The 18,428-nt window shown below is 42.4% G+C and overlaps 1 protein-coding gene across 3 annotated transcripts; it reads left to right on the forward strand.

The window, feature by feature from the left end:
• Window positions 1-2,919: 2,919 nt before the first annotated feature.
• Window positions 2,920-18,312, forward strand: mapre2 (microtubule-associated protein, RP/EB family, member 2). 3 transcript variants are annotated; one of them, XM_086129096.1, is made up of 9 exons: window positions 2,935-3,009; window positions 7,160-7,377; window positions 11,710-11,837; window positions 14,198-14,343; window positions 14,422-14,638; window positions 15,082-15,203; window positions 15,284-15,382; window positions 16,422-16,580; window positions 17,108-18,312. In XM_086129096.1, the coding sequence occupies exons 2-9, from the start codon at window positions 7,259-7,261 to the stop codon at window positions 17,210-17,212; spliced, it is 1,095 nt and encodes a 364-aa protein (XP_085985222.1). In that variant the 5' UTR covers window positions 2,935-3,009; window positions 7,160-7,258; the 3' UTR covers window positions 17,213-18,312. The 3 variants fall into 3 exon arrangements, with proteins under 3 accessions (XP_085985224.1, XP_085985222.1, XP_085985223.1); XM_086129098.1 differs by lacking the exon at window positions 7,160-7,377 and having other exon boundaries at window positions 2,920-3,009; XM_086129097.1 differs by lacking the exons at window positions 2,935-3,009; window positions 15,284-15,382 and having other exon boundaries at window positions 5,273-7,377; window positions 15,082-15,224.
• Window positions 18,313-18,428: the final 116 nt, after the last annotated feature.

Below are 18,428 nucleotides of genomic sequence, written 5' to 3' on the forward strand. Positions count from 1 at the left end.
GCTCAGCCTTTCCTTTTCATGACATAAAATAATGAAACGCGGTGTACTGTCTATACTAGTTTGGCCTTACCACAATGTTCTTGCTGTTTTTTTTTATTTTTTGCATAACAGCGATGCATAATAAAGTGTTGACATCAAACTATAACTCTTACCCGGGAACTCCTTTTTATTTCATTTCAAGCACGACACACTTGAGCTCCTCTGCCCCAGCAGTGCGCATTTATTAACTGTCGTAAACGCACTGCAAGCTGTCTGTATATTACACACTACTGCTCCCTGGTGTTCAATTTGAGTCCCCCATCCCATGTTTTCAAACTTAATATAAAAAAACATATGTAGTGCAACATATTTTTGGTACTAAACTATCAAGGACAGCGACCCGGTGGTCCAGTGGTTAGCGCGTCGACCTCACAGTGCAGAGGTACCGGGTTAAATTCCAGTTCCGGCCTCCCTGTGTGGAGTTTTTGTGTTCTCTCCAGACCTGCGTGGGTTTTCTGCGGGTACTCCGGTTTCCTCCCACATTCCAAAAACATGCGTGGCAGGCAGATTGAACACTCAATTGAACACAATTGTCCCTAGGTGTGAGTGTGAGCGCGGATGGTTGTTCATCTCTGTGTTCGTCGCAACCGGTTCAGGGTGTCCCCCGCCTACTGCCTGAAGACAGCTGGGATAGGCTCCAGCACCCCCCACGACCCTTTCACGCACATATGCAACCTGTCATTCAAAGCTGGTATCTTTCCATCAAAAATGAAAATTGCTAAAGTTATTCCAATCTATAAACGTGGAGAAAGACATCGGTTTACAAATTATAGACCAATATCACGACTACCACAGTTTTCAAAAATATTAGAAAAACTATTTTCTCGCAGACTTGATAGCTTTATACAAAAGCATGCGCTGTTAAGTGAGAATCAATATGGCTTCAGGGAAAAACGGACCACCTCAATGGCAGTTATGGAGTTTGTGGAAGCAACAGCCACTAATATAGACAACAAAGAATTTACTGTTGGGGTTTTCCTAGATCTAAAAAAAGCTTTTGACACAATAGATCACAGTATATTATTGAAAAAACTAGAAAGATATGGCATTAGAGGTGTAGCTTATAAATGGATAAAAAGTTATTTAGAAAACAGATATCAGTACGTGCAACTCAACAATAAAAAAACGAATCAACTGAAAATCACTCACGGAGTTCCTCAGGGGTCAGTGCTTGGTCCAAAACTATTCATCTTATATATAAATGATATCTGCAAGGTCTCAAAACAATTTAAATGTGTCCTATTTGCTGATGATACAACTTTCTACTGTTCTGGAATAAATCTGAAACAGCTCCTGACAACCGTAGAAAACGAATTAAACAAATTAAAAAACTGGTTCGACAGAAATAAATTGTCACTTAACCTGAAAAAATCGAAGTTAATTGTTTTTGGCACAAGACCAATCAAACACCAAGCTAAAATTATGGTAAACTCAATTGAGATAGAAAGAGCGTATGAAACCAAGTTTCTCGGATTAGTAATAGACTCAAAACTATGTTGGAAGCCACGTATCGATAACGTAAAAAGAAAAATAGCCAAAACCGTAGGGATCCTCTACAAAACCAAGGAAGTGCTGAATAAGAGATCTTTGTACACATTATACACTTCATTATTATTACCATATATGACCTACTGTGTGGAAATATGGGGAAATGCCTGCAAAACAAACACACTCCCTATTCTCAACCTACAAAAAAAAGCAATTCGAATTATTAATAGATCAAAATATACGGAACCCACAAATCCACTATTTATCAAATTAAATACGATGAAATTTTATGACCTGGTTGACTTTAAAACCGCCCAATTAATGTACAAAGCACACAATAACCTGCTCTGCCAAAACATTCAGAGGTTTTTCGAAATTCGAGAAAGCAGCTATGATTTAAGAGGTACCAACTTATTCAAAAAACTCAAAACAAGAACAAACATCAAGCAAAGAAGTGTATCTATCAATGGTGTTAATCTGTGGAATAATCTCGAAACGGACCTGAAAATGAGTAAATCGCTTGCTGAGTTCAAAAACAAATTCAAAAAAATAGTACAAACAACCTACATCAATCAGAGTTAAAATGATAAATTCAAAACATTAAATATAATGATAAATCAGAACTAAGTTGATAAATAGAGAAAGGTATATAAATATCCATTATGAATACAAGAGAAAATTGACACAAGAGTGTCAGGGTGTGGAAGTATATAATCCCGAGACAAACCAAAAGTTGTAAAAATATCACGGTTAAGGGTAAAGTATGAGCCTTAATGGAGACTTCTTTCTTCTTACTTTTTTCTTTTCTGATTGATATAAAAATGATTTATTAGATATAATCACATAACGGGGTAGGACTAGATAAGTTTTTTACTTCTTCCTACTCCCTTGAACATAATAACTGTGTTGAATGAAGATTGATTTCTTTCTTTTTACTTTTTTTTATCTACCTTATTTTCTGTCAAATTATTACTGTATATATGTTTTATGTTCAATAAACAAACAAACAAACAAACAAACAAACAAACAAACCCTTGATGGATAAAGCGGATCGGAAAATGAATGAATGAATGAACTATCGAGGACATATTCAAAAGTCATATATTCAGCATATTCAAAAGTCAGTTGTCACTTAATTACATGTAAAAAGAAAAAAAATCAAATCATATATTTGTAATAAAAAAACATGATTTTCAAAAAGGATGAAAGCAAAAATTGTCTTCATTAAATATTTATCGTTTTGAAGAGAGAAAGCAAGCCGTTGTTACAAACCATCGACGCACACATACGCGATTGGTCAATCTAATGACAGATGTTTTACAACCGGCCAATTGAGAGCAACCTCGGTGACATACTATCCAGTCAGGTGCCGTTACTGCACTCAGCGATGGCCGTGAATGGGCGTTACAGGGGTGGGGTGACTCAGCCGGAAAAGACCTTTTTTTTCTACACTTAGTAAACCTGCGACTCGTGAGTTAACGGGTGAGTCAAATCTATGTGCTTTTGTTTCGTTAACTTGCTTGGAATTCGAGCAACATTGTGTGAAAATCCAAATGCTGGAGCGTTTTCCGTGTGCGTAGCAGCTGCAGCGATGGTAGCGGCGTTGTGGGCCGACCTATGTGGGCTGTCACAGTCTGTCAAAAGTGTTAAAAGGAGCAGAACAGAAATATGTAATCGCCATTATCTTAGCTGCTTGTTAGCTAATTAGTCCACAGGGTTATGTGTGTGGTGTGGCTCGAAGAACCGTTCTTTATCGCTTTGATTGGTAGTAGTAAGTTGCTTTGACGTGAATTTGGCTAGCTTCCTCGCCACGGCTACATCTGCTTTCAAAACTACAGGAACTCCACTATCACGTTTCCCTCCAGTGGGAAAAGGGCCAGTCTATTTGTGAGCAGTGAAGGGAGTGCAAGTGACTGATAAGACGGGTGTCCATTTACGCTTGTCAAGTATCCGGTTCTATTTTTGGGTTGAAGTTTAACTCTTATCATGGTGAAACGTTGTTTACTCCACTGAATGGTAAAATCGTAACGAACAGATTAACTAGCCCATAATATTATCGGTACTACCCCCTGTGGTTTTTCTTGGTTTGGTTATGTCTGAAATGAGCTTCCCTTGTGCACTACACTCAGTGTCAAGTCAAGTCAAGTCAACTTTATTCTCAAATGTGATCTATGTGCAACAAACAGCACAGATGAAATTTCTTTCCTCTCAACCACAGGAGAGAGGGGAGCCGCTGCGGGTACCCGCACCACCATCAACAGAACAGTTAACATAAAATGACAAAATAATACAACACAACACATAAGACACAGGCAGTCACCCAATCATAACCAAATTTTCTGCATACACTTTGTTGTTTGAAGCAGTTATTTATGAGAGAATCAAAGTGTCCTTTCACCAGTGGATCAAAGACGTCATGCTGAAAATGTGCACACGTCTGATACAAGCTAAGTTTGAAAGCAACCAAAAAGCTGTAGCGTCCATGGACGAAAAAAGAGCTTGGCTCACATCTCCAGTCCCATATAAATCTGCGTCAATTCCAAGCGGTGACTCCCAGTTCTACATACACATCTGCGCTCTGCGCTGACGCTCCTCTCTTCTCATCGTCGGCTCCACAAGCCACCCATCCATCCATCCATCCAGCCACAGACTGTCCAACAGCACCGACATTTCCGCTGAACAAAACGGGGCTGTGAAAAATGCAGCCCATTGCAGGTTCAAAAAACACAAGCGCCCCGAGACTGTCCAGCACCGGCAGTCAAATGGCGCTGACATTCCCCCTAATCAAAATCAGTGCTGGTATAAGCTGTCATTTAACGATTTAAGTTTACTGGGCCATAAACATGCTTTTCAAACTAAGGCCCTGTACATTTCATGTACAATCGGTGGCGGTATGCAGCAATAGATGAAGAACATAAACTAGATTATTAGTATTATTTAGTTTTTATTTAACCAGTACTTCTCCAGATAAGGCAATTAATTGAGAACAGTTTCACATTTGCAAAGCCAACCTGGCTACAGACAGCATAACAAATGTGCTTTAAATGAATTGTCAGATTAATGCTGTTAATTTAAGTGTGATACTCTCCACAGCAAGCACAGAAATCCAAACAAAGCGTAATTGTACTGGCAAATTCGTGGCCTTCCTGTGTGGAATTTGCATGTTCTCCTCGTGCCTGCGGGGGTTTTCTCCGGGTACTCTGGTTTCTTCCCATATACCAAAAACATTCATCATCGGTTAATTCAATGCTCTATATTGTCCCTAAGTGTGACTGTGAGTCACCTGATTAGCATATACATATAGAGTCTGTATTTCCTCCGCAAACTGAGCAAGAACCCCCCCATGATGCAGACGTTCTATAGAGGCAGAGAGTCGATTGAGGCACCATTGAGAGCATCTTGACCAGCTGCATCACCGTGTGGTACGGCGCTTGCACCGTGTCCTGCCGCAAGAGTCTGCAGCTCATTGTTAGAGCAGCTGAGAAGATCATTGGTGTCTCTCTTCCCCCACTCGTGGACAATTACAATTCTCATCTGACCCGCAAAGCCATCCAGGTCGCAGGTGACCACCCACCCACCTCACAGCCTCTTCGACTTGCTGCCATCGGAAGAGGAGACTGTGATGTCTCTGTGCTAAAACCAGCAGGCTCAAGAACAGTTTATTCCACCAGGCGGTTAGGAGACTCAACTCCCTCTATGTTTTGCCCCCCCCCCCCCTCCCCCTACCCCTGCCTCCCTCAGCATCTGACATCCAATTATTGCACAATTCACTACCTAAGCTTTAACCCGCAATGATCACAAGTGCACTTGGTTGTCTGTTGTTGCTATTTAATGTTTATTTTTTCATATTTATGTATTTATCAAGTCAAGTACAACTTTATTGTCAAATGTGCTGTATGTGCAGCACAGATGAAATTTCTTCCCTCTCACAACATACAACAAGAGGAGCCGCTGCGGGTGCCCGCGTTGCCATCAAAAGAAAAGTTAACATAAAATGACAAAATAACACAAGACCACACATGAGACACAGACAATCGTGCAATCTTAACCACTTTCCTGCATACACGTTGTTGTCTGAAGCTGTTATAGATGAAAGAGGAGCGAATCAAAGTGTCCTTTTCACCAGTGGATCAAATACGTCATGCTGCAATGTGCACATGTCTGCTACAAGCTAAGCTTGTATGTATTTTATGTCTTTATGTATTTTATGCAGTTCAGGTTGCTGCCATTATTTTTAGCTGTGTGTGTTTCAATACACTACATGTTTGCACTGTGGTTGAGAGAGGAAAGTAATTTCATCTGTGCTGTATGTTTGCACTTGACTTGATATCCGCCTCACAGTGCAGAGGTGCTGGGTTTGATTACGGCTCTGGCCTACCTGTGTGGAGTTTGCATGTTAACCCTGTGCCTGCGTGGATTTTCCCTGGGTACTTTGGTTTCCTCCCACATTCCAAAAACAGGCATGGCAGGTGAATGGAACACTCTGAAATGTCCCTAGGTGTGATTGTGAGCGCGGATGGTTGTTCGTCTATGTGTGCCCTGTGATTGGCTGGCAAGTGGCAACCATTTCAGGGTGTCCCCCGCCTACTGCCTGAAGACAGCTGGGATAGGCTCCAGCACGCCTGTGATCCTTGTGAGGATGAAGAGGTTCGGATAATGATAATAATAATAATAGATTTTATTTATAAGCGCCTTTCAAGACACCCAAGGACACTTTACAATAACAAAAAACACAAAACAATACGGGTTGAGCAGCGGCAGCCAAAACGCGCCAGCGTTCACTCAACCCGAAAGTCAGAAAGAAACAAGGGAGGGAGAGAAAAAAAACCCACGCTCGAACTACCCTCATTTGATAGATGGATCATTAAATTGTTAGCAACAAAAATAAAACTGAATGTATCAGTTAGCTAACAAAAAATCAAAGATATTTAGTTTAGTTCGTTTTTTGACAGTTCCACTTTTCTGTACATTGTGGCATTTTGAGGTGTTCTTAGCATTTACCCTATTGCTTGACCAGTACGTTCAAATGACTGTCAGTACGTTTGAACGAATTTGCAGTACGTTTGAATGACATAGCCCAGTAAAACAAACCAAAAAAAAATGTTAATTTGACATTGGCAGTTCCACGCTTCCGCAACTGAACGACTGATAGTTTCCCCCTCCAAATTGCGGCCTTTGTGATTTGAACATTGCATTCTTCTACATTGTGATATAAATTTGAATTTGATGAATTGTTCAGCCCTTGTTACCATGCTTTTTTTTTTAAACACAAGTATCTGTTCTACTTAATTACAGAATGTTGACTAAGATGTGATACAACTACTTATGTCATTTTTGTTGTCTCTAACCAATATTGTTTTTTCTGGGCGTTGCAAAGTCAGTTTCTGTTCAATCACCACTGAATGATTGGCCATTGTTGCTGCTGTTAAAAGCGTACGGTCGTGCAAATTGGTGCTTTTGATGCACTCAGCAGACCCTCGATGCTTTTTGGGTGGGAGTGACGCAGGCTGCCCACTAAGCGGCGCCGACGTCACATGACGAGCGTGCCAGCTACGTCACCTTGGCAAAAGAATAAACCGAGCGGAGACAAAACGAGAAGGATCTTTGCACCGGTTCTCGCTCTCCTCCACAGCTTCTCCTTGTCGGCCAACCCCTGGTGTTCGCGGGTCTTTTTTTTTTCCCGGCCGAGAGAGTGCGAACAGGGCGTCTGTTCAACGCTTCCGAGACGCAAATGCCCGGTCCCACCCAAGCCCTTTCCCCGAATGGAGAGAATAACAACGACATCGGCCCGGACGGCACCAACATTATTCCCTACAGGAAGAATACAGTACGAGGGGAGCGTGCCTACAGGTACAACTCGGTTCATTATGGGTTGAAAATTTACGCTTTATGGGAGAAACCCGGGTTGTTGTGGCCTAGCTGGTCCCCCTCCTCAGCCTCGCCTCTGCGACTGTCATTTTGGCCCTGTTGGCAATAGCAACCGCGATTATTCTGCTACCGTAATCCATGTAAAACTGCTTTTTCGTCGCGCATCATCGTCATGAGTGACGTTTAGCTTCAAATGGCCCGAAGGCAATCACACAGTATTAAAAAAAAACCAAAACAATCAAACAAAAAGAACGGTTTGTGCTCTCGTCTGAACGTTTGACGTTTCCCTCGCCTCCAACGGGCAGACGTCAGGCCGAGACGCTTTGCGCTCAGTCGGCTAAGAAAGCATGCTAACACCGCTCGCTACTATCCGCTTCGTTGGCAGGCGAAACCTGTGTGTAAACCTGGGGTAGGGAACTCTGGTACCTCGAGAGCCATATCCTGCCTGTTTTAGATCCCTCCTTACAAAACGATCAGATCATCGGCAAACTGTAGGAGCCTGAAACGACCATGATCACTTGAATCAAGTGTGTAGGATTAGGGAGAGCTCTAAAACAGGCAGGATATGGCTCTTGAGGAACCCTCTCCACTTGTGTAAACGGACATATGATCGTTAGCATAATAAGCCGTGATTTAATTCTCTGTTATGGATCCGTTCGTGCTGGGCCATTAAGGCCAAAAAAGCGAGACCAGGAATATATTTTCACTTCAATCTTGATTATTTTAACAGTTTTTTGTATTGTTTTAAAACGGTCACTTTTACAGCGTCGATATGGACGACTAAATAAACTAGAGAGCAGTGGTTCTTAACCTTGTTAGAGGTACCGAACCCAACCAGTTCATATGCCCATTCACCGAACCCTTCATTAGTGAAAAATAAAAATGATTTTTTTCCCTACAAATTCAAGACATAAAAACACATTTGTTAAAAACAGAAAAAAAAACTTAGATAAAATTTCAAGACATAAGTATATGGGGTTTTTTTAAAACGCACAAAATGAACCAGCCACTGATGGCCAAGCGGGCATGTCATAACTAATTGACACATTGAGTCGGGTGTATCTTAACCTCCATGGCAGAGGCTCTGTCGAACCCCTGAGACTGATATACCGAACCCACATTAAGAACCACTGAACTAGAGCGTAGTTCATCATTCTATTAATATATGTAATACATTTTTACACAAATTCGATCAGAGGTATTTTACAAACGTTGGGCATAGCCAATCCAACAATTTAGACAGACATCGAAAGGGTTGACCCAGGGCATCATCAGCAGTTGATGACAGAAACATTGTGCAAGGTGTAAGAAACAAATGAAAGAAAAATTAGGAACATCACTGCCAAAAAAGACTTGGAGAGAAGAAATAGACAGGCCATTACCCTGCCATGCTAAATGCCAGGATCGGCATCAGCTTCAAAAAGTCTGGAGTGGCTGAGCCCTGGTAATAACAAATGCCATTCATCCATCTTCCAATCTTCTCCTTACACTGGTCGCGGACGTGCTGGAGCCTATCCCAGCTGTCTTCAGGCAGTAGGTGGGGTACATCCTGAACTGGTTGCCAGTCAATCGCAGGGCACACATAGACAAACAACCATTCGCGCCCACAATTTAGACAATTTAGAGTTTTCCATTTACCTGCCATGCATGTTTTTGGAATGTGGGAGGAAACCAGAGTACCTGGAGAAAACAACACACCGGCACGGGCATAGCATGCAGACTCCACACAGGGATGCCAGAGCTAGAATCGAACCCGGCGTTTTATCGCATCTTGATCCTTCAATTTCTTTATTTTTACAAGGGGACAAAGTATATTAATCCACATTTTTAAAAAATGAAAATACCACTAAATTAGCTCAACTAATTCACACTTTTTAAAGTTTTACTGTTGCACAAGTATGCTTTTTTCATTTTCTTAAAAAAAAGGGCAAATCGATATTTGCACTCTCCTAAAAAGGCAATATTCATACTTGGTTTCTTAATGTGCTTTGAATTCCCTTTAACCTCAAATGCCATATTTGCGGACTGTCGTTCACTGACGATACCATTACGTAGTCCTGCTGCAAGCCATTTCACATGGAGTCTAGGTATATCTCCCCGTCAAACTGATCCTGATGGTTTGCCGCCAAAGTTAACAGAATGGGTGAGCTGTAAGCCTAACTCAGCAGCAGCATCACACTAAGGTGATCATGTGACATGAGTGGACTTCTTTACACCTCAGCCTTTGTCTTTGCTTTGTTGGATTAGCCATACTTCCATTTTCTATTGTCCTTGATTAGCCATACTTCCATTTTCTATAGTTCTCATCATCCCAGCTGACCCTGGGCAAGACGAGAGGTACACAGTGCACTGATCACCAGTCAATCACATGGCACATGTTACACGAGGGGTGTTCACACGGCACACATTTGCTCCGGTGCTGCACCGATGTATTTTGTTGCGATATATTTTACACCGGAGCAAATTTTGTGGAGCGGTCACACGTACAAAGCCGCTGAACGTGTTAACTCCGGCGTAGCACCGGTGCAGCCCCACTTGCAGTCACGCGGCAGTTTCTGCAGCGCAGCAAAACGATAGAAAACAAAGAGCTGTCGTGTTGGTTCTTTTTAAAACATACACAACTCAAGTAACTACTGTACAGGCACGTCCTTCTCCTTCTCGGTCTCCGTGCCTTCTGCTCGAGAGGCGTTCAATGACCGCCCCCGAAAACGTAAATCAACGATGACTTCACTGACACTCAGAAAAGCAAACATATAATGCGCCAAACAGAAAATCAAGAGAGGAAATCACAAAATAAATTCTATGGGGGGCGGGGGGGGGGGGGGGGGGGGGTGGGGGTCTGAACACACAAAAAAGGAACAAACTACACAAACAACTCAGAGACAGTCCAGTCTCCTACAAAAGGAAAGATGATGTTTGGGGACTACCCCCCCCCCCCCCCCCCCGTTCTAATTGAGATGGTATAACCCAAGAGGTGCCGCTTACTGTTACCAGCCATGTCTTGTGTCATTATTAAACACACACATGACGGAAGTACAACAGAGCACGAAAGCAACGCATTCTCGCCGTATGTAATCAACTCTTCTCATGCGTATAGCAAGGCTCCTCCCCCAAGACCCCCCCCCCCCCCCCCTTCCCACCCACAAACGAGCATTTGCCCCGGAGCAAATTATAGCGTTCATACGTACCATTTTACATCGGTGCTGCCCCGCAAACGAGCATCTGCTCCGGAGCAAATTTAACCCACCTCAAGGAGGTGGGTTAAAAATTTGCTCCGGAGTAAGCTGTTTTCAGGGGCTACACCGGTGTAACTTTGCACGTGTGACCGCTCTACTGGGGCAGTTTAACCCTTTAATGCACCAATAATGGTAACCTATAACATGATAAAATGTCCACTGTAGTAACTGCTGTCCCTGAAAGGGTTAAAATCTTCAATGAAGCTAACCTGCGGGTTTTGGGAACGTGAGGAGGAAGTTGGAGTACCTGCAGAAAACCCATACAAGCATGGGGAGAACATGCAAACTCTCCACAGGAAGGCCTGAGCTGAGTTTCAAACTCTGAACCTCACAACTATGAGGAAGTCGTACTAACCAGTCGACCACCCATACATTTATTTAATTTAGTAAATCCAATGGAGAGTCGTTGTTGTTTGACTTCCAGAGGTAAAAGGACATTTAGCACTGTTTTGTAAACGTAGGCAGCCTGATGTGTTTGGCTTTCAGTGTTGATTAATCGTTACATAAAATGGTGTGAACTTTAAAGTTCAGTACAAGGGGAGCTATTTTGAATTAATTGCTTTGCTACAGATAATTTCTTGATCTTCCACGTAGAAGATTGAAGACAAACTCGTTTTCATGAATTGGGCATAGGCAGGTGTCTAGAGAGCAGGACTGCTTTGCGATGGGTGAATGGAGGAAAAGCAGCACTTTGAGGGCGTTTGTGGTGCGGAATTTGCATTTTAACATGGCGATAAGATCCAAAAAGATGATTCGCGTGATACAGGCCCTTTAATAATCAACTATACCAGCAAATTGAGGGTCCATCTTTAACACGAGTACAGAAAAAGAAAAATACCGATTTAGGATGATTTTTTTGGGGGGGGGAGGGGGTAAAATACATGAGTGAGTTTTATTCACGGGATTTTACAGATTGTACTGAGCATTCGGAAGCTTTCTTACATTGTGTTAATTTGCTATTCTATTGTTTTCCACACATTTTGGCACAAGCAAGTGCTGTTTTCCCTCACAGATAATAATACGAAAACATTTGCTTTTCCACACTGGTTTTCACTTATTGTTGTTGTGTGCTTCACAGCTGGGGCATGGCGGTCAACGTGTATTCTACCTCAATAACCCAGGAGACGATGAGCAGGCATGACATCACGGCCTGGGTTAACGACATCCTCTGCCTGAATTACACCAAAGTGGAGCAGCTCTCCTCAGGTGAGGAGCTTTTGCTTTCTGCGTCCATCACGCGAGGGGCTCCCAAACAGTTCAAAGGCACCTGTGGAAACATGCTCACCTCTCCCCTGCTACTTTTTAAATAGACCGTATCTCTGGATCGAGATTTGCATGCCTGCCTGTGTGTGATCTGGTTCTATGTGTGGCATCGTAAAGTGAGTTCAATTGCCCCTTATGGCAATGTTTTTCAAAATCGAATGGGGGGCCTCCTCCAGCTAATTTTGCGCCGTCCCCAGCCAGACCAATTGATCTCGCTCAACACAGCGTAGAGCTCCAACTGTACAACTGTACTACCAACAGCAGTACACAGGAAAGACCTGAAGCAACGGCTCATGTCCTCTTTTACCGAGCTCCGGTACGCCTCCAGGTCAGTCGCATACGCACATCAGGTGCCGCCCCAAAACACACCGGAATGCACGATATCATGATGACGATGTCTTGTCGTTATGAAAGCCAACGAAGACTGCTGTCAAGAAAGAAAAGGTGCAAGCCATTTGGCAGAGAGGAGCCGAGGGCTCAAACGATAGGATCTGATTTCACCATTGATGTTGTGGGTGCTTAGCAACCAACCTTTTAGCATCATTGACTTTTATGGGCTACTCAACCACTCGCCGCATACTGTTTAGTCTTCCGAGCCGCCACTATCTTCAAAGAACAGGAGGTGTCATGCTTCTGTATACACCGACAAACAAAATAAGGACACAAGCCTCACTTCTGATTTACGGTCGGGTGACGTTAGCCCTATTAGTTGCTCGCCCATTTCAAGTCATACGCTGCAGTGCTCACTTGTCGTTTACTCGATTTTTTTTTTTTAAATGCTGCACTTTTTCAAGCCTTGCAGTATTTGTGAGTGCACTTTATGAATCCTTACCCAAGAGTTTGTGGACTCTGAGGAGGACGACGTTATTATGCAAATTGTAATAAACAAATTTTAACATGAAACTAGTCATATTCTTAACTTAGTCTGTGAGTCCATTGAATTTACAGAATACATGCACATAATGGTGCATGGTCAGGATGGTACCACCTCCGTCTCTCAGTTTAAACCAGGAAAAACCCTACCTAGAGGGATTATAACAAGTAAATAAAAACAGGTGGCTGGCTTTCATCCCCCACTGTGACTAAGTAGTAATCCAATTTCAAGCCACTCTGTCGACACACACTAAAATGTCAGCTAATGCCTTCATCTTGATGACTTTGTTTGTGTTCTCTACTAGTTGCTTGTTTGTGGGCTTTGTCTGTCTGTGTGGCAGTGTTCCAGTTTCTCTCACTCATTGCGAGTTGCTCTTTTCTGGTGACTTGCTGCTAATACATTTTGAAGGAAACAAGTGCCTTCATGGCATTCTGAGCCACTCGGCTGGAGGCTGCTGCAGTGATTCCCTTAAAGCAGATCACATTTTTTTCATCATTTGAACAGTTATTAGTGTTGCAACTACAGTGTCCTCTTCTTGCAGGACTAGAGCCCAAGGTGTAGGGGGGCAAAATCGAAATGTCCCTAAAGACAGTCAAAGCACTGTCACTCAGAAAAAAATCTTCACTTGATTGCTGTTGTTATTCTTGGTGAGCAGCAAAAATGTTTTTGGCGTCCCAAAGAAAGGGAGTTGTTGGAGGTGTATCAAAGGATACTTTTCTGCACAGGAGTAGGTCACCTGGAAATCCATCAATGTGGTTTTTAGGTACTATAATGTTGGTACCTTGTGACCCCAAAAAAAAAAAAATTGGTGCACTTGTGGCTAGTTTCCGCGAAATATTTGGATTTGTTGAGGGGGAAAAAAATTCTGATTACGGTTAATAAATTAAATGCAGAAATAGTCAGATCACAGAAGATTTACTGGGTTGTTCTAATTTTACACCCGATTGGTGGTAGACACTCCGGAGGCCCAACTATTTGTATACAAGGCATTAAAAAGTTGAGCTGAACGATTAATTGAAATCAAACAGACATTGCCATCTAGTAGAATACAATTTTCTAATCGCAAAGGACATCAAAAGAAAATACTCGTGGGTAAAGTTCTGTCATTAAAAAAAAAATTAAATAATAAAAAAAACCAAATAATTAAAACACAATCACTACAGTGACAATATGCAATACTCGCTGTTGCACAGAAAAAAAAAACTGTTCCGGCATAAAAAAAGGATATTAAACCTCAGTTCTATATTATCAAGTCAACAGGGAAGGTTAAAAAGGAAGACAAAAAATTATACATTAAATTGCAATCATAATGTTGAGTGAGAAAATTGCAATTGCATTATTTTACCAAATCGTTCAGCCCCATTAAAAAGTACATTTTCCATTTAAGACTGGGTCATCAATTCTTTTTATTCTTCTCTGGTGTGTTCAGGAGCAGCCTACTGCCAGTTCATGGATCTTCTCTTTCCGGGCTGCATCAGTCTTAAAAAGGTCAAGTTTCAAGCCAAACTGGAACATGAGTACATTCATAACTTCAAGCTGCTGCAAGCGTCTTTCAAAAGAATGAAAGTGGACAAGGTGAGTTTGGATCGTTCGTGCGGCAGTAGTGTTGTTGCACCCTTGCTTGGCAACCTCTCCTTACCATTCTCAATTCAGATTATCCCAGTGGAGAAACTGGTCAAAGGCAGATTCCAGGACAATCTTGACTTCATCCAGTGGTTCAAGAAATTCTTTGATGCCAACTACGATGGCAAAGAGTACGACCCGCTGGATGCCAGACAGGGTCAGGACGCCATCCCCCCACCAGACCCCGGCGAGCAGATCTTCAACCTGCCTAAAAAGTCCCATCACGCCGCCAGCTCCCCAACTGCAGGTGATTTGTTTTGGGGTTTGAATCTTGGCTCCAACTGTCCTGTCCGGTTCACGTGTTCTTTCCATGCTTACATGGGTTTGCTCCTTCCGCTCTCCAAAAACATGAATGATGGGTTTCTTGGGTACTTAAACACGAGTGTGAATGCTTGTTTGTCTATTGGCTGGCAACAAGTCCACAGTGTGTCCCTCCTTTTGCCCCAAACCTGTAATTATCCGCAGAAGATGGATGGATGGATAAAAGAACTGTGAGCTTGATGTAGTTGGTGGAACCGCACAACTATGTGATGTTGGCTAGCCAGAGGCTGAGCTTCACTGTGTTTGTTCGCACACACTAGGTGTGGGGCTAGTTTGTAAGCCACTACCATTTCCAAAACCAAATGCTGCATACCAAAATATATGAAAGCATTTTCCCATTATATCACAAATTTTGAACACTGCTTACAGGAGCATCAAGGTCAAGCGCCACAACCCCAAAGTCAGCGACACCAACATCCAGACCCTCCTCAGCCAAAAAACTCCCCACGGCATCAACTCCCGCCAAAGGAGAGAAGGAACTGGAGGCGCAGGTCACACAACTTACTGACCAGGTAAGCCTGACATAAAAGGTAACGCCCTGTGTGTCTTGTTTGTGTAACACTCCTTGTAGAGGCTGCTCGTACTTTGGAACGTGTGTCGCAGAAAAAAAACAAAATGCAGGAGGATATCCATTGATGCTCGTTGGTCTTCCAAGATATGCAGACACTTGGTAAAATTAAAGTTTTGTGCAACTTCATGGTTTTCACAAAAAATTGGGTTGACTTCGGCAAGTTCCACTGTACTAATATAAAAATAATGCAGCTCAAGACACAGATGTCATGTATCATCTTCCCGAAATTGTCAGAGGGTACCGCCAATCCGTCCGTCTTGCTGTCCGATTCCGTTATCTCCTTAAAAAGGATGAACCTTAAAATATTGTCTGCGACTGGGTGATGTTCTTAAACAGGTGTTAAATAATCAGTAGAGGACATTAAATAGGCTAATGATTGCGTCTCGATCCAGGCTAATCGATAAACCATTTAGCCTTTGAGCACAGCTCCTTACCTGTTAAAACGTGCTGTTAAATCATGTGTAAGGATATATGCTACTGCGGCTGAGCTGTCGCAGCATGCTAATCTGACCCATTTCACTGCTGGAATAAAAACAGCATGGTCTCTGCAGCGGCTGCCTGCCTATCAAGTGTGAAGTTGCACAACCACTTGGTTGCCATGATGCCCTGGGGTGGCACCAGAGCCTAGAATGTGCAGCAAGTAAGAAGCAAATACTTAGCAAGACAATGAAAGCATTTTCCCTTCCGGAGGCAGCACTTCATCCACTGTGTCTATTTGGCGCATGGACACATATCAGAATACAATCACCTACTGCTTGCGACGATTCATCGTAGCGCCACTTAATTTTTGATTTTGACCAATTACGGCAGGGGACTACGACCCTGTTCCTCGAGGGCCGGTTTCCTGACCGTTATCCATCTCTCCCTGCTGCAACACGCCTGGTTGGAACAATCCAGATTGTTATCTAGCTTCCGTTCACCTTGCTGATTATCTGATAATTTGAATCGGGTGTGTTACAGCGGGGAGTGATGGGAAACGGAACAGGATTAAAGTCCCCTGAACAACAGCGAAACCCGGACTGAGCCTTATGACAAACAGCAAAAATATATATATATATAGAAATTAATGTATAATGAATATGTTCATCGTGGTAACCTTGTCTCACATTACTCATGATTTGTTTGTGCATGTTGGTAGGTGAACACATTAAAGGTGGCGCTTGAAGGTGTGGAGAAGGAACGGGACTACTACTTCAGCAAACTGCGAGAGGTGGAGCTCCTGTGTCAAGAACAGGGTGAAAACGATGCTCCCTTCGTAGCGCGGCTAATGGAAGTCCTCTACGCTATGGACGATCAGGTCAGTGAAACAAATACAGCAAACAGATAGATACAGTGATTTCCAAAAGTATTGGAATGACAAGTTCAATCACTTTGTTTTTGTTGCCTACTTAAGACATTTGTAGATGCATTTTTCTGGAAATTGCCTGACAAAATGGTTTTGTTGATTACAGAATTCATTCTGCTGCTACCATCTTGAGTTAATTTGTCAATAAATAGTTCCAAAAGCAGGCACGCACACCCGAGCCGTGACATTACCCCCACCGTGCTTCAAAGATGAGCGTGTGTATTTTAGATCAATACTTTATCATCTTGTGACGGTCAGAGTGGGGAAAAAAAACGGTGAGGAGAAAGTAGTGCACCTTTTCTATTTGACAAGGCTTGGCGCCATCTTGTGGCATGAATATCGTTTCAGAGAATGTAAAATAAAAGTTGAATGGTAGTTTTTCAGCAAATCACAGGAGAGTTTCAACATGTGTATTGGTGAATAGTTAGGGGAACACTGTTCAAACGAAGCCTTCTTAACCTTTAGCACTTCTCTTTTAGGAGCGAGCCGAGGAGTTGGCTGAGGGAGACGGGCCTGATGTGGATCAGGAAGGTCATGAGGAGGCGCTGGATGATCCGCAGGAGGAGGAACAGGACGAATACTGACAAACACACTTTCTTATATTTAATATGAGAACTCTTTCTCCCCTGTTTTTTTGTTCTCTCAAAGACCGAGCAAATTGAAGCCGCCTCCTGAATAGAAGCACCGTCACCATTTTTTTCCCCCCCTCTGCTCGCTGTTCAGTGTTTTTGTGACTTTTTGCTGTGGTCACAAGCGCACAAGAGCTCAGACCATCGTCAGGACTGTCAAATGTATCACTCGATCAAATGCTGAAGTTGTTGTCTTAGCTTTCCAAATTTTTGGGGGTCATTTTGATATCCACAATATTAACCACAAGATTGCAATAAGCAAGAAGCCCAAAAAGGGCTCACAGTAGCTCTTATTTAGCCTTCCGCCCAGCATGTGTTGTTGCACTGACATTTTGAGTGTATTGGATAATGTGTCCAGAGACCCTCGCTGTATTTATTCTCATTGTCGAGCCTTAGACATAGCACATTTCTATTTTCTGGGTCCATGTGAAGATGGACACTACAGACAACATGAATGGTGCATACAACACCATTGTATGACAAAACTAGTACGTCTTTGAAGCAACTTCACAACACGCCACAAACGGTCTTCTTAATAATATGCCATCACCGTCAGGAAGGAAGAGGCTTTCTTTTTTGGCATAGATTTACCATGCAACATTTTACGTTTGCAAAACTCGGCTTGTGATGATTCTTAGCGGTTAGTTTCTGGTGTTAATGGTCAGTCCATTGAGTGTTTTGTTACCACGCTAGATATTCCAGTAAGTATACCCTATGTTAATATTACATTCTTACTTATAGACAGCTGGGCAGTGCACCATAACGCTTTAGTCATATATTATTGTGTATATGAAAAGGAATGTAAAACATGTTTTCTGTCAATAATTAATGAATGGTAAATGTACATTTTTCCCTCCATGTCCCACTCATGATGCATTCCCTGGAGAATTTTTTTTTTTTTGCATGTTTGTATTTTATTTGTGAATAACTTGACCTTTTTACATATTTAATAAGAAAAGCAAGTATGTTAAGTGAGCTTCTTTTGTATGTTTAACCTGCTATTTGAAAGTTGTTGAGATTCGGATGGATTTGCTGTAATAAAATGTTGGAGGCCACATTGTCATGCTGCACATATGCATAACAAATAATCTTCACAGTATGAGAAATAACTTAATAGACCTTTTACAGGATGTCACTGGACCAAACTGGGAAACAGCTTAGCAAACTTTCT

This window comes from Hippocampus guttulatus, chromosome 14, assembly GCF_054856545.1.
Source record: "Hippocampus guttulatus isolate MCC_2025c chromosome 14, RoL_Hgut_1.0, whole genome shotgun sequence".
Classification (NCBI taxonomy): Eukaryota; Metazoa; Chordata; class Actinopteri; order Syngnathiformes; family Syngnathidae; genus Hippocampus; species Hippocampus guttulatus.

Coding starts and splice junctions, on each gene's coding strand:
- mapre2 (XM_086129096.1), top strand. CDS start 7,259: ATGCCCGGTCCCACCCAAGCCCTTTCCCCGAATGGAGAGAATAACAAC. Junction 7,378..11,709: donor CGAGGGGAGCGTGCCTACAG/GTACAACTCGGT, acceptor TGTGCTTCACAG/CTGGGGCATGGCGGTCAACG. Junction 11,838..14,197: donor AGTGGAGCAGCTCTCCTCAG/GTGAGGAGCTTT, acceptor TGGTGTGTTCAG/GAGCAGCCTACTGCCAGTTC.